This window comes from Taurulus bubalis, assembly GCF_910589615.1.
Source record: "Taurulus bubalis genome assembly, chromosome: 9".
Lineage (NCBI taxonomy): Eukaryota > Metazoa > Chordata > Actinopteri > Perciformes > Cottidae > Taurulus > Taurulus bubalis.
In genome coordinates this window covers 19,616,044-19,631,597 of record NC_136597.1, presented here as the reverse complement: position 1 = coordinate 19,631,597, position 15,554 = coordinate 19,616,044, and the positions used below count along the sequence as shown (strand labels likewise).

At 42.1% G+C, this 15,554-nt stretch overlaps 2 protein-coding genes across 2 annotated transcripts in view; one reads left to right on the top strand and one right to left on the bottom strand.

The window, feature by feature from the left end:
* Nucleotides 1-1,692: 1,692 nt before the first annotated feature.
* On the bottom strand, nucleotides 1,693-5,361 carry ucmab (upper zone of growth plate and cartilage matrix associated b; the record flags this gene model as incomplete). Its single annotated transcript, XM_079224359.1, has 5 exons — nucleotides 5,273-5,361; nucleotides 5,108-5,170; nucleotides 4,921-5,016; nucleotides 1,855-1,953; nucleotides 1,693-1,772 (listed from the first exon to the last, which is right to left on the bottom strand). Exons 1-5 carry the CDS (start codon nucleotides 5,328-5,330, stop codon nucleotides 1,693-1,695), a joined length of 396 nt encoding a protein of 131 aa, XP_079080485.1. The 5' UTR covers nucleotides 5,331-5,361.
* A 1,430-nt stretch (nucleotides 5,362-6,791) lies between these two features.
* LOC306741670 (cyclin-dependent kinase 17-like) overlaps nucleotides 6,792-15,554 on the top strand; it is a 29,414-nt gene continuing 20,651 nt past the window's right edge. Inside the window, exon 1 of the mRNA XM_079223985.1 lies at nucleotides 6,792-6,800. The gene's annotated coding sequence lies outside the window, so the exon portion shown is untranslated. The remainder of the gene's footprint in view (nucleotides 6,801-15,554) is intronic.

The window sequence follows — 15,554 nt, the reverse complement described above, 5'->3', positions numbered from 1 at the left end:
TCAGTTCAGTAGTCGTAATATCGTGCTCTGCTTCCGCTCATGGAGTGGCTGTTCTGAGAACAGCTCAGTCGCTCTGTGTTTAATCACTGTGCTTTCATACCAGCCTGTTGAATTTAGCAGAAAGACTCTCTTTCTCACTCGAGAGACGTCCACATACAGGGAAAAGAAGGTATTTGTCTTTGTATTTTCTCTGTGGTACCTCCATTTCATTTTAAAACCCTCAACATGAATGGTAAAAAAAAAGAACACTCCACCAGAATCTGCCCAATATCGAGGCCTGTGCCATCTTGACTTATCTAAAACTGTTGTGGTGAATATTGACATCTACTTACTGTAAATACAAAGAACAAAAAACATCAGCAGAAAGCAGAATTCTGACTCCTTGCAAGCCCCTCAGTTTGCATGTATAACATATTGTTGCAGAAATGTGCTGTGGAGTTGTAGAGATTCATGTATTAAAAAAAATGCATGCATGAGTTGTTGCTTCTTGAAGAGGGAGTACATTGTCAAATTAGTTCTGTTTGTACATATTTATTACAATAAAAATACAGATTTTTAAATGATTGTTTAAAGACTTCATTTCATTACAAGGGACTAATTATATAGTAGAAACTGTATATTCACACTTCATTTGGTAGCATGACATCATTGCACATCTATTTAATCCAGGCCCTCCTTCACACCTACAAAACATACTTAACATTGTTTTATCATCTACTTAATGACTTTTGAGAATTGCTTATAAACATGATTTTGATGGCGTGTCTGCTAGAGAACATGATGCATTACTTCTGGTCAGGATTTAGAGACCCCAGCTGTTAAACACAACGGATTTCCATCTGCTCTATAATTATGATTGGTGTTGACAGAACTCTTTATGCAGCCCTCGCCCTCCGTAATCCTGAACAAGTCTGTTTGGATTTCTGTAATTGGATTTATATAACAGTTTGTTCTAACAGATATCTGTATGGGCCCTAAATGACCCTAAACACAAATAACTCCACTATTCAGGACAGCATGCTGTTCAATTCTTTGTCAATTACAAAAAAAAAATTGTGCAAATCCTCCAGTTTTTTTGCATTTTTCTCATTCCACAATAATATTAGATATACTATAATTGTTTTTTGGCTGCTGGTTGGACAATGCAAGCAATTTAAATAGCTTTGGTTTTGGGACAGTGGCATTTCCCACTGTTTTCTGATATTTTACACAACAAATTAATATCGATTATTTTTTCAATTCAATAGATTAATCGCTGAAAATAATCATTATGTACAGCCCTAAATAAAGGAGATTTATTTTTAGTAATGGCAATGTTTCATGGTCACCTCGGTTAAATGTGCAAGCCCAGTTTGTTGCAAAGATAAAGGCACTTCAATATACTAAATATATTTTTACTACATATTGTGTTTTAATTAAAAAGGTCAAAAGAAAAAAAGGTGAAAGAAATTGAAAAATGTTTTGCAATTATTACTATTACTGTTACTTACACATACATCAGTGGGGTCTGTGATCCCAAACAGGGAGGAAGTAAAAATCAATGTCATCAACTCAAGAGAAGAGAGTGAAAAACAAGTTGAAAAGTCTCATAGCTGATATCTCTACTATATAAATGTCACGGTCAGAGGAGAAAGGCCTCACTCTGTACTTAAAGAGCATCACCTCTCTCCTCTCTGAGTTGGACTGGCGGTTTTACTCCTGAGGAGGATACATCCCGTCGTAGTGAAACTTCCTCCACTGCTCGGTGCTCTCTCTGCTCCTCTCGTCTTGTTCTGGGAAGATAATGAGAATTTTAGTGGATGAATGAGCTAGCAGATTGAATTTAAACATCCGTCTCAGCTACATCGGGTATACCATCATTTTCCTCTTCCGCGAAGCTCTCAAATTCGTTCCTCTTCTCCTCGTGAAAGTCTCTCTTCCGCTTATCTGCAGCCAGAATCAGCCTCTGCTCAGCTGCAAGCACAGAGGAAAAGGATGATGGTGCATTAACTGAGTGTAAAATGATCAACATATTTGACTCTGTGGTTTTTCATCATAGTAATCCATGAGGAGGATTTGATTATTTGAAATTCCTAAATATTTTTTCGATGAAAACCTCAATTAGGCCAAGAGGGATTCTTCAGCAACTAACCTCCATCCAGGAAATCACCATTTGTAATGCTCAACAAACTTTAATCGACTCGCTAAGGTTGAGTTAAGTACAAATAACTTTCTAACAAAATATCACAACTCTAAATACCCAGTATGAATTACCATTGATATGGCATTGTTCTGGAAATAAACTGGATCAACAAAAAACAAAAGCACAGTTTCCATTGAAAGCTCATCTATGAGTACACACACACACACACACACACACACACACACACACACTCACACACACACACACACACACACACACACACTCAACACAATGACTGTTTGACATCTGAAAACTACAACCTACCACACAAATGAATCACAGTATCTGAACAAAAGCTGCTTTTTGCTTATAGAGCCGGTATTTGTGGTGAAGCTGCGATTCACAGCAGCTGATGGTTACCAAGGTCGACACCCCCAACGAACAAAAACCTGGACCCTAAAGGGGCGAAAGAAGTCTAATGTCTTTTTTTCAGATCCAAAAATACCTACAAAGGTCCATCTTTATACAAAACTCACAAACACTCTGACAATTGAAAAATCAACTGAGTATTTTGCAACATTACAGTAAGGATGGGTTCCACTTTGGATCTGCTTCCAAGTCTGTACTAATATAGACTCAGAGAAGTGACCTCCAGTGCACATTCAAATACTCATCTCTCATGTTATTGTCAGTGAAACTCACACACTGACTGCTGCAACATCAGAAAGAGCCATTAGCTAAGATAAGAGAGGTTTGGGATAGCCATGCTAACCTTTCCAAAATAAGATCACAACCTTTGACCTTTTAACTGGATCCCCAGCACGAGTCAGTGCCTGCATTCGGAGCTGGAACTCATGCTGGGAATACAAGTCACTTAGTTTTGTGAGTTTATTGTTTTAAACCAGACTTTTTATATTTTAACGATTTCTCGATGACCTGCAGATGAAAACATCTGACGGCAACAACATATTATTTTACTTTGCACAGCAGCACAAATCATCAATCATTTTCTTCACTTGACACACCACAGCAGACCTGTTTCTTATGGCTCCCCAACTCTTACAAAAGGTCAAACAGCAGAGTCTGGTGTATACGTTGTCATATAAATTTTTTGCTTCAAAAATTCACTGTATTCACCAACTGAAACATGCAATACATTTATCAAATATTCACCTTTGCATATTTCATCCGCCTGCCAGCGAATTGTTGTTCTTTTATGTCATTATGCAGCAGGAGAGGCTCTTCAAAGTGAGCACAGTTTATTTGCCTCACTCTTTTTACTTGTTTTTTCTCTGACCCCTTTCTGCCTGTGTGTCGGCACATTCCACGTTCAGCAGTGAGCCAATCACTCACACACCCACTCTCAGTCCATCTCAGTCTTTTCACTGTGTTTACCGCTTTGTGTTAACTTTATCCCAGCTTTTAACCCTTTTAGCCCACAGCCTAACCCTAACCCTAAACCCTAACCCCTAATCCTATTTATTGTTTGAGGTGTGTTTAGAGGTTGTACATGGGGATTATATATTATTGTAGCCCTGATTTTTATGTTTAATTTGATGCCTAACATGTTTTGTTTTTTTGAGGGGGGGGATTTATAACATGTTTTTTTTCTTGATTTGTACCTTGTGACCTGATATAAAAGGGTCCACAAAGTGCCTTGTTGTTACACACACAGACCTCACGGCGTGTTACACAACTCGAGTTCAGAGCATCGGTCTCAGTGTGTGCTCTCACCTTCCTGTTGGCAGAACTGCACATAACAGGGCCGTTAAAGCACTCGAGAATGTCAAACATTGTACAGTATGTGAATTTTCACAACACTTGCTAGGAGAATATTCACTGATTTACTTGTGCGATGAGTGTGCGTGTGCGTGTGTGTGTGTGTGTGTGTGTGTGTGTGTGTGTGTGTGTGAGAGAGCTCCATGCTGCCCTGTGGCTCCTTCTACAGCATCCAGCAGAGGAGGCAGAGCTGCTGTGTGACCAGACAGGTATGAGGTTGTCTCTGGTCAGACTAGGTTCACAAAACAGTTAACAGCTGCTGGCTGCCATAAAAACATTCAGATGGTCGTTAACACGTTCGCTCAGGGTTCATTCAAGCTGGGGAAAAAAAATAAGTGGCAGAAAGACTGTTCTTGTGCAACTTCTTCTCAGAGGAAGTAAATGTCTCATTCACATCAATACAAAGGGATAAAATAAACCTTTTGAATAAAATATTGTTAGTGCAGCAGTCTGCCCTCTCCTATCTTGTTTTAAGAGAATTACAAATTCCTCAAGTATTTAAACCTTCGCTGGGTTTATCTACAGTCTTTAGCCGAATGTATTTAGTTTTTTAACAAGTTACAATTGCAACGTTTTGACGCAGTTTTAAAGACAGGTATGAAGGAAAAACTCTTGACTGTGTGCAAACCAAATACTCCCACATGGTGTTGATCACTTATTAAATAATAACATTCACTTAAAATACAAGTGAGGACAGTGAGTAAAGGGATCCGTAGTGTGCAGTTGTTTTTCTATATTTCAAATATTGAATGCTGACAATTAAAAGGAATTATCTCGAAGGACAGATGGTTTTAGAATGAATTGTTATTCATACTATCACCAATTCGGTTGCAACGTAATGACTTCCATGGCGGCACTACAGTGGAGAAATTAGTATGAGTGAACCTCTGCTGCCAAAATATCCTGTGTAATAAGACCCAGATGCCAACAACTACCACAAACGCACAATGACACACACCACCTTGGTTGACCAGACCTCCGTTCAAACTGCCACAAACAATCCCAGTGAGTGAACTCACCGTTATTCTCATCCTGAGACTTTGCACCCCGTCTGCTGCGTTTGCTGAAGAAGTTTGAGGCGTCTGCTTCCTTCATGAAGATCTTTTTCAGCGGACCTGCAGTGGGGAGCAGGTGGAGGTTCAGCTTACAACATAAAAGGATAAAGACAGGGGATGAAGAAGAGAAGCAGCTGATGCAGCTCCTCACCTTGTGGATCTTTAGCGCTGCCTGTGCTGCTGGGCACAGCTGCAGACTCGGCCTCTGGAGACCCTGGGACAAAACGTGAAGGCTCAAAATCAAAACATGTATTCTAGGCTGCAAGCACACAAAGAATCAAAAGATATCACATAAATGATTTTGCATCGGACTCACAGGAAAGTGCCAGAAGCACAGCGAGGAGAGCCAGCAGGGTTGCATATGTCCAGGACATCTTCAGCTCTGTGTCTGAATTTGTTGAGCGATATGAGTAATGTGGAAGACCAGGTGGGAGAGGTGAGTATGTGAGAGGTGGGGTGGGAGCCTGCAGGAATATTGACTGCTTGTCAGAGGAGAGGGAGGGAGAGTCGGTGGAGATCTGATAAGAGGCTGAATCCAATAAACAGCAGGGAGGGTGACAGGAAGCTGCTGATGATTTCATGGACCTGTGAGGGCTTGTTTCTTTAGTCATCGAGGGGGAAACGTATCGGCCTCACTGTAGAAAGTACACTACTGGGCTGGATATGCCCCACTTGCCCAGTTAATACCCACACTTACTAGAGAAAATAGATCACAGACAAAAAAAAACACTTGACATTTCTGGGGGGGGGGGGGGGATGACCTGGAGCCAGGTTTTTCTCGCCAAATGTCTCCTTTGCAGGTGCAGCTGAAAGAGATCCCTGAATAAGGCTTTCTCTGCTTCTTGCATAAAGTCCTGCCGGAAAGTATGCAACCTTCTGCTTGCTTGAGTTTTTTCTCTCCCACCTGAATTCTGTCCATGCCCCAGAAAAGACTGAAGGTTTAAATTGTTTTTGTGGGGCAATCCAAGGTGGAGGGATTGTTGCTCAGAGAAGTGAAAAGACATTTTTCAGAAGGTTTCAGAATATGAGTTTCATGTTTGTTCAGACAAGCGAGGAAAACATGTAGGAGGAGGGGAAATCATACTTATAATGAAATAGGACATTACATTCAACAGCATGGGAGTTGCATTGTTTGTTTTGCGCCTGTTTGTCTGTGTGTTAGTTAACAGGTTACAAAAACTAAAATAATACATTTTATTTGTTGATTTATATTTCATATTATTAATCTGAAGTAACGGAAGTGCAGTCGGGTAGACGTTTAAAGCAGCATAGAAGTACCACAGAATAATTGTACTTCAGTACAGTTACTTTACGCCCCTGACTTTCGTGATACTTTTACTTGAATTAAGTCTTGAACGTTGTTTTTTTACTCGCATTTCCTCCACTAGGGGCCGCTGTGGGGCCACTATGACAGTCACGCTGCACTTTCCAGCACCAACTGTTAGGGGGCGCTGTTTCCCCGCTGACATTTTGATGACACGGCTGTGTGGCGGCAGGCGGCGTCAGCAGGCAGAGGACACACTCAGATCAACCAGTAATCACCATCGTCTCTCACACTGCCATGGTCGAAAAAAACGACAACAGCGCTTCCTATTTTCAACCGGGAGTGAAACTTTAAAGCCTACAAAAAAAAAAAGAACTAGCCATGCAGCTGACCGTCACAACACCGCGGATGTAAGCGACATTGAAGAACAGAAAGTAGTACCACCACACCGAAACCACAAAGAAGAAGAAGAACAACCAGCAGTCTTTTTTTTTTCACGCTCGGAGGGAAAGACGGCATCCGGCCTGAGAAGAAGCTCCGAGGTCGGGGACTCCGGTCGGAGCAACGTTCGTCGTTTCTGGTGAGTCACTCTTTATTTTCGGGGTAGTTTCTGCGAATTTACCGACGGTTGGACCGCCGGTGTGGCACGAGACGCATTCCCACCGCACTGCGTTGACATACGTCGGGCTTAACAATGTTTACTTCGCTGCCCCTTTCTGCGTGAACGCAGCCGGGTTGTTGTGTGCGCTGTTCAGCTCGTCCCATTCACAGGTGAATGGCCGCGTTTAACGAAAAAAACTAACTGCGAGGTGAGCTGCACGCAGCATAAAAAATGAATGGCGAAGTAAGTTCAGACTGGTTAACGCTGCCCAAGCGGCGAAACATGTGTGTCAGCTTTGTTGTTGCACACAGAGGTCGGCTGCTTAGTTGTCGCTACATTGTTTCAAGGTTTGGCTGTACAAAGGGAGGTCTGCATGTATCGTCTTGCTTAGTTGCCACCAAAACATCCACTGACCCACATTTCAGAGGTGGACTGTCTTTACGGTCCAATTTTTTCCCCTTCTTCCCTCAAACTATTTGGAAGCATTGTGCAAACTGTACCAGCCTCTGATCTCACACACACAGTCAGTATTAACTGCTTTAAGCCGCCTCAGCTGTTTGTGAAGGCAAGGATCAGCAGACAGGAGCCTGCATGGGACACAGTTAGAGCAAGACTCCAGGAATCTCACCCCCGAGAGGCAGCTTTCAATGAAATGCTGTTCGTTTGTCTTCTTCCTGACCGGACTGGTGGTTCGCTGCGTGTGTGTGTTTGTGTGTGAGGGATCGATGTGAAGTTAGCAGGATGTCCAAAGGGAAGACATCATTGTTGTGGATGGGGGGAGGGAGGGATGCTAATGGTAAACTCATGAGGAAGTTCATTTGGTGTGAATACACCCAGGAGCCTATGTGGTTGCATATTTATTGCCACATTTATTATTCTTATGTTGTCGACTGACTGATGCGATGTTCTATGTCACACTACTCTCATGTGTAAAACCGAATTTTTAAATACTTTTTGTGTTAGCTTTTAATTATAGCATGCTTAGAATATACAATTTGAAGATAACATAATGATTAGCTGATGATTATTAGTATTATTAATATATATATATATATTATATTTTTGCTTATTGATTAATTGCTGTAATATAAATACTAGGAAATGCCCATCATGATTCCCTAAAGCCTCAGTTTTTTTCTGATCAATAGTCCGAAATCCCAATTATTCCATTTACCATTACAGAGGACCAAGAAAACTATAACATGTTCACATTTAACAAGTTAGAACCAGTGGATTTTTGGTACTTTTACTTAAGAACATTAGTTACCAGTTATGATTATAATACAATTATGATTGTACTATTCTGCTAATAGTCAGTTATTGGTGATTTAGAATGATCTCCCTGCATACTATTTATATCTGATGCAAAGTTTTAGTACAGATACCCAAACAATATTATCTATATCTTATTTTGAGGAAGATCAGTATTTTTCTTTAGAACCTTTTTTTTTTCTTGAGCAAAAGAAACAAAACTTCTGAAATATGTAATGTTGTAGTACTTTTGCCAAACATAAATCTAGTGATTTAAACCACAAACTCCCTGATCAAAAAATAAGCAAGCCTTCAGTGAAAGCTTTTAACACTTTTTTCCCTTCCAAACTTTATTTTTTGGGTTTCCAGACAAATAGCATGCAACAGTAGTGTACCAAGTTTCGAATTAGGTGTGAAGTACTTAAAAAACAGAAGATCAAGAAAGAAAACAAAACCCCTGTGTAATAAAGTAAACAAACAAAACATACAATATAGCCTTTAATGCTTTTGCCACTGTGCTATGGAAACATTGTGGTCAGTACCCCCCAAAAAAGTGATGTGGTTCAATACCCACCAGTTCTACCTCTCACTCGCTCTAGTTTATATTGTTTTTCTGAATGAAAGATTTGCTGAAGCACTTTCTCTCATTTCCTGTGAGCAGCTTTCAGTTTGACTGCTGAGCTTCCTTGAAAGATGTGCATCATTCAGAAGCTTCAGGAGGCGTGTCGATTATTATTATTTTGGGGCTTTAAATACCTCGTGTTGAGCCTGGCACCTGCAGGAGTGCAGGGATCTGTTGGGGGACGCTTTCCCCGTGTGTGTTGGTTTGACGTGGGGTCGTTCCCTTGGTGAAGGCCTTGGGCACGGTGGTGGCGGTGTAACCCGACCCGCTGTGAAACAGCTGTAGCCATGTGGTGCTGATCCCTCGAGTCCCAGTGCGGATCAGATGATGGTCCAGTATGTGTATGGGTGTGTGTGTGTGTGTGTGTGTGTCTGTGAGAGCATACACATTAATAGATGTGTTTTTGCCAGAGATTCGTTCTCTGCTTTTGGACATCTAATTATACACGGAAGGATTTCAAACAAAACTTCATAGACTTTTTTGATTTTTAATTAGCTTGACAAGGTTTTGCTTATTCAAATGTGAGTTCTGAGTGTGTTTGTGTGCACATGTTTAAGCAGCAGTCCAAGACAGCTGGCTGAAGGTTAATGTGTCACCGCTCTCTGGGGAGCAGCTGCTATGTCACAGGCACCACTCGTGTCTATAGATAGCCATGAATACAAACTCTTCCTCTTTTCTTTGCTGCATTAAAACAAGAACTCTGGCTCCGGCATGCAGCTCAGAATGCAGTTGCACCTCAAGACAAATGCTGCTGCTTGCAAGTTTGGCCGCGATCCACTCCCCGATTCTCTATCTCAGTCTGAATCTTGGAGTGTCTGGTGGTCGTAAAAACCCCACTGCAGCCAGTGAGCCAGCTGGCTGAGAACCTGTTTGATCGAGTTATCATGAAATACCTCACGCCGCATATCTGGGTGGTGATCTAAAGTATTAATGTCTGAAACAGGTGAGGGACAAATATTGCCTTTTTTCCCCGTCCCTCTTGGCAGGATTTGCAGTAGCTATCTGAACACTTGTCTGGTCTTTATTTGGAAACACACACACACACACACACACACACACACACACACACACACACACACACACACACACACCTATACGCACACACACACACACACACACACACACACACACACACACACACACACACATACACATACACATACACATACACACACACACACACACATACATACACACACACACACACACACACACACACACACACACACACACACACACACACACACACCCCAACGTAATTACAGCCAGCATAGCCTCACATATTTGAGATGTGCTGAGTTGTTCATAATTAAGTTCTCACTGGTTTAATAAAAGACCACGTTAAGTCCATGTGTTTGTTCTTTTAATTCGCTGATTTAAGAAGAAAAAACAGGCCCCCTCTACCGTGGCGCAGTAGGGTTTTTCTAATCAGGGATTGAGAAAGTAGACCAATGTTTGGCAAAAACAAGTTACTTCCTAATAATATTATCAATGTTCTATTTAATTCAAAGCTACGTGAGTTTCTCGCCACTCACAAGCGGGGGAAAAAGGAGCACGGTGGAACAAAGTTTTTCCTCAGTTATTTTTTATTCAAAAGCGGACCATCCATAAAAGATGAGACAACAAAGAGTTTCGATAATCATTCTTCAATCTAAAATCCCAAATGTTTGATTATTTTAAAGCACTGAAATGTGTATATTTGCTCTATTTCATATCTTTATAAAATTAATATCTTCATATATCATTAAACTTCTGACAAGTTAGAGCTCAATTAATTAATCAGTTGATCGATACCACAGTCTCGTTGTAGCTTTTCAAACAAACAAATAAGATCTTGTGTTTTATGAAGACACACTAAAAAAGTCAGTTATAAACAAAGATATTCCATGGAATTTCTCCGGCACATAACTGTGCTTGGCATGCCAGCTGTCTGAAAGGACTACAAAGGCTGCTGGGAGCTGTTTGTGTTTGCAGTTTGATAGTGAAACTGATATTCTGATAACCTCGTACTGCCGTCTGCCCTTAGTTAGATAGCAGCTTGGCCTGTTGTTGCCTTTTAACGGCCATGAAAGGCTATCAAGACCTGCTGTGGCATCGATGAGTGCAGACGAGCGGGGAGGGGAGGCTAATTGTCGCTCTCTCTGATGCTAATGTTCTGCTCACAAACGGACGCCAGGTGACTTAACTCGAGCTCAGATCAGATGAGTCCATGCCTGGGCGATTATCTCCATAATGAGTCAGACAGGAGTCAGTGATAATCATGCTGCCTTTATCTGGAATTAATGAAGGCTATCAATATATTTAAATGGGTGAGAAATAAACATCTAAAATCCTTTTAGCCGTAACGCTTTCAGGTTCCAGTCTGAACATGAGTTTTATTTTAGCTCCACAAAGGATTCTAACCACAAAACTTGTGATGGCGGTTTTACAAAGAATTAGACTGGACAGAAAAGACAAAACAATGTTTTACATTAGAGTGACACACACGTCTGCCGCGGACCAGATGCTATCAGGCCATATCTGTTGATCTCAGCTGGGTCCACAAGGCTTATCTGTCACGATTCATGCAGTCCTTTCATCCCATTCATAAACTGTTATCAGTTGAAGTGTGAGTGGCGCTTTAGATGTATCGTTTCCATATGAATGATGTGTTTCATTTTAAAGTCGTAGTTATTCATGACATATTTATGAAGGGCAGTTAATCAAGTTTTGTGAAGACATGGGTGAGGCAACGCTGGGTATAATTGTATATTTAAGGTTAATCACAAAAGGAGGCGACATTGTGTGACTATGTGAGTCTTTATATTAATCAAGAATATTAAAAAGCAATTGACCTGCTCTTCCGTGAGTCTACGAAACTAGCTTATGGCTCCGAAATCTATTTGACTGCAGCTACAAACTTGCAATATTGAACTTGGTCATCGGCTGTCTGGCTGCAGGCGGCGTTGGGCCACAGAAAAGGCTTAGAGAGAAGCAGACCTGTCACTCAAGCTGCCGTAACCATAGCAGCAGTGTTAATCAGCTAGTGTTGAATCTTGTCTGTGAGATCTGTGCCTGTGTGCGTCACTGGTTTGGCCTGGCCTCCTCCTTCGGCCACGGGCTTCTGTTGTATTTCCCACACACACACACCAGCACAGACCTGTCCGTCAGCACCAACTCGCCCTGCAAACACAGGTAACACGTGTGACAAGTGTGAAAGCAGGGTGGGGAAAGCGTGTGCATGTCATTAAGGATGGAAAAGAGCAAAGAAAAGACGACAACAACATGATGGGACTTTTTGCTTGGCTTTGGTTAAGTTCAAACGCATCTCACTGATAAATGAAATCCTCACCTGCTGCAGTGCGTGGGGGAAGCATGCCGGCCTGGTTGTCATGCTCAGCTCGGCACCACGCAGCACACAACTACCTACAAAGCCTACTTTTTTTTTTTTTTACTGTGCACAATGCAGCCTTTATGTTGGGTCCCCATAATGGAGCCAGCTCCTTCACTCATGTCCTCATTGTCTTGGCCAGGATGAGAAAAGGCTGCTCTTTAGAAAAGCAAAGGCTGAGCTCACCAGTGAATCATGCCAACAGTCACACTTGTTCTTTGTCGTCTTTGTCAGTGTGCGAAAGCAGTCGGAGGAGAGGCAGACATTTTCTAGGACCCCCGTTCTCCTGTAGGCAGTGCCGTTAGGTGGGTTACTGAACCCTGTGGGGGGGTCACGGAGAGGTTGTGACCTTTCTTTTCCGGTTCCTGTGGGTGGCCCAGACAGCAGGCACCCTGTGGCAGTGATGGTGGCTGCGATGCGATTGGTTCATCTGACAGAACTGGGACATTTGTACAGACTTCTGCAGTGATTGTGGCTTGTTGAGCATTAGTCTGGTATTACAGGGCCGCCGTTGGGGGTGGGGGTTCCTCACAGCAGGACCTCTTACACTTTTAGTAGCCCTCTGTTCATCACCAGCACAGTCGCTGTCTGCTCGCGGCTGCAGTGGGGGAAAGCACAGAATCCATATGTGTATTGTCATCACTGCAGCATCCAGAATGCTCCTCCTCTCTCCCTCGTTTCCCTGCATCCCCTCCCTGCTGCCTCTTGCCTACTGAACTGCCAGGAAACCAGAGGTGGAAAATGCAATTTAACATACAGCAGGAGATGTCAGGTTGTCAGTGAGGCGTGTGTTGTGTACTGTTGGGTTTTGATGGCTGGTTTAGGGGATAAAAATGCAGACGTAGTCGGGTGGGGGGGGAGCTACAGAAGAAGAGGGGGTGTTGGGGTTTCTATAGGTTGTGAGATGGAGGGAGACGGAAAATCAGCATGCATGCAGTCTCCTGTCGTGCTCTGCATTTTCAACATGGAAAAAGCAGTTAGGTTGCTGTGGTAACAAATCCAGAATCACAGATCTCGGGCCCTTCCACCCCACGTATCCCCCCACCCCCTCCTGCTCCCTGGCCACCTCCCAGCAGATCTGGAGCTCAGACCTCAGACCGGCCTACTTAGGGGAGCAGGGATAAGGCTCGGAACAGAGATCATGTCCAAAGCTCCAGACTCGATCCCACAGCAGGAACGTGGGCCAGCGGATACGGGCCACATAGACGGCCCCTTCTCTCTTCCTCCTCCCTACTGCTCAATTAACTTTCCGTTGGACACTCAGAAAGTGATTTGTATCCATGAAGTTTGCAGGATAGTAGGTCAAATCCCGGTTATTTATGAGATGTTAATGTGCTCCCTCTTACACATTCATAAATTCAGGGGGGATTCTGCACATCACCATGGAAACTTAAGACAGATTTACTGCAAAAAAACAAACGGGGACTGGCCTGTCAATTTATCCCAATTTTGGTGCCAGATAATCCTTGAGTTTATCCCAATGATTCTAAACACAACACACTGATTTCAGTGTTACGACCAATGATTGTGTTTATTATGCATTTATGAAAAGTCCACAAAATAGCATGAAATGTCAATTTCAAATTCCTAGATCCTGAGGGGACTTCTTCAAATGTCTAATTTGTCAAACCAAAAGTCCAAAACCAATGATGATGCCATTTAAAATGATAAAAAAACTGAGAAAAGCAACAAATTATGTTTTAATAAACTGGAACAAGCAATATTTTTTTTGTTTTTGTTGCATTTTTTTGTTGAGTATTTCCATTCACATAAATGTTAATGCACATTTTAAAGTATCACAAAGCTGTTTGTAAATGGCAAAATACGATGAAGCTGCCTCAATTGCGTAAAACATATTTGTTTAACATCTCTGCTGAATAAATTGTGACGTAGCAAACCATTAACTCAATTGACTGATCAGCTGTTTCTACGTCGTCGTTTTACTGGATATTCCCATAACGTGAGGATCCTTGTCTTCGTCTCCAGACAGCATGAAACATGGCCAATGCTAGCTGACATGAAAGAACAATTATAACTTGCCTACTTTGCCTAAAATTCAGACCTCTCACCACTTCATCATGGGTTCAATGCCCAAGGCAACTTCTTTAGTTTTTTCGGTTGGTAACCTCTTAATTCTTCTACTCTGTTTACTGGCAGATTACAGCCACTCCTAAAACATATTTTATGGCTCCAACTCCTGAAGAAACTCCGCTGTAGCCTACTTTATTCACTCAAAACCAGATAAATGAAATGCGATTAATTCTTTTCCATTTAAAAAGTTTACTTAAAATTTCCCTGACAATTGAGTGGAACCACGACTATTGACTAATTGGCTTGCTGTGGGAAGAAATGGTCACTGCAACCTGTGAACTCTGATTAAGTTGTCTCTTTCAGGGCACCCTTCAATAGTGGTTAATAATTAAAAAAATGTCATCGGTATAATGAGTGTACTTATTCTATGTAGCGCGCATGTTGCAGGCTGAGCTTAATGCTGCAGCAGGAGAGTGGGTAACGCAGTGAGCTGTCAGGGAGACGACTGCTCGCCCGTGCTGGAGCTGATGTGTCATGACGCGAACTGATGTGAAGCTGTTATGACAGTCGAGTTGACATTCTGCCTCATCTCGGATCCTGGAATAATTAGATTGATTGCTGCTTGACTGAGAGCACAGTAGGGCAGTGTGTATGAATGTAGACAAGATGAGTATGTAAAATAAATATCCTGACCAGTTTTAATAGGAAAACATCGGAGAAGAGCGCTCCCATTCCTTGTACGTACGACGCAAAGTAGATTTGCTCTATATTCCAACATTTTACTTTGATGTTGTGACAGATTGCTGACCAGAAGCGAACCAGGAAGCAAGTACCGTACTCGTCCGAAACCACTAAACAACAGGATGCCCCTGGATGCATTTTACTGTCACGCTACATGGTTTTTAGGTATTCAAGTTTTCAGCTAGTCTATCCCACTGCTATCAGAAGCTGTGACTATATAAAGTTTCCTCGTTTAGTTTAGGTGCTCACAATATACAGTTTAATATTTCGTCTTTGCACTGTCCCAGTTTGCTTTGGCCTGAAGCCCAGTCCAGAGAGTTGTTGCTGCTGTGTGGAGGGAATGGGGGCAGGCTCTCTGCCTCTTAAAACTCTATGTCCAAACTTTTTAAACCGGCCTCTATCTTCCAGTTTGTCGGCTGAAAAATAGGCTATGTAGATGCTGAATCGTCTATATATCTTCTCAAAGTTTTAAATCAAGGCGTCATGTTTTCTTCACTGCTTTGCTGCCACTGTTGCCGTGCTTCTGGACTTGTTTCAAGTCAAATCTGATTTGCCAGTTTGGGCTGATGCTTCTCTCAATCTCCGCTGCAATAATCAACATCAATCTGTCAATCATTTAAGTCGGTTATCAAGCACAAAGGCCAGACATTCTTTGTTATTGTTGTAAATTGAATATGTTTGGATAAAACAAACAATTTGGAGACGTGAGCCTGGATTC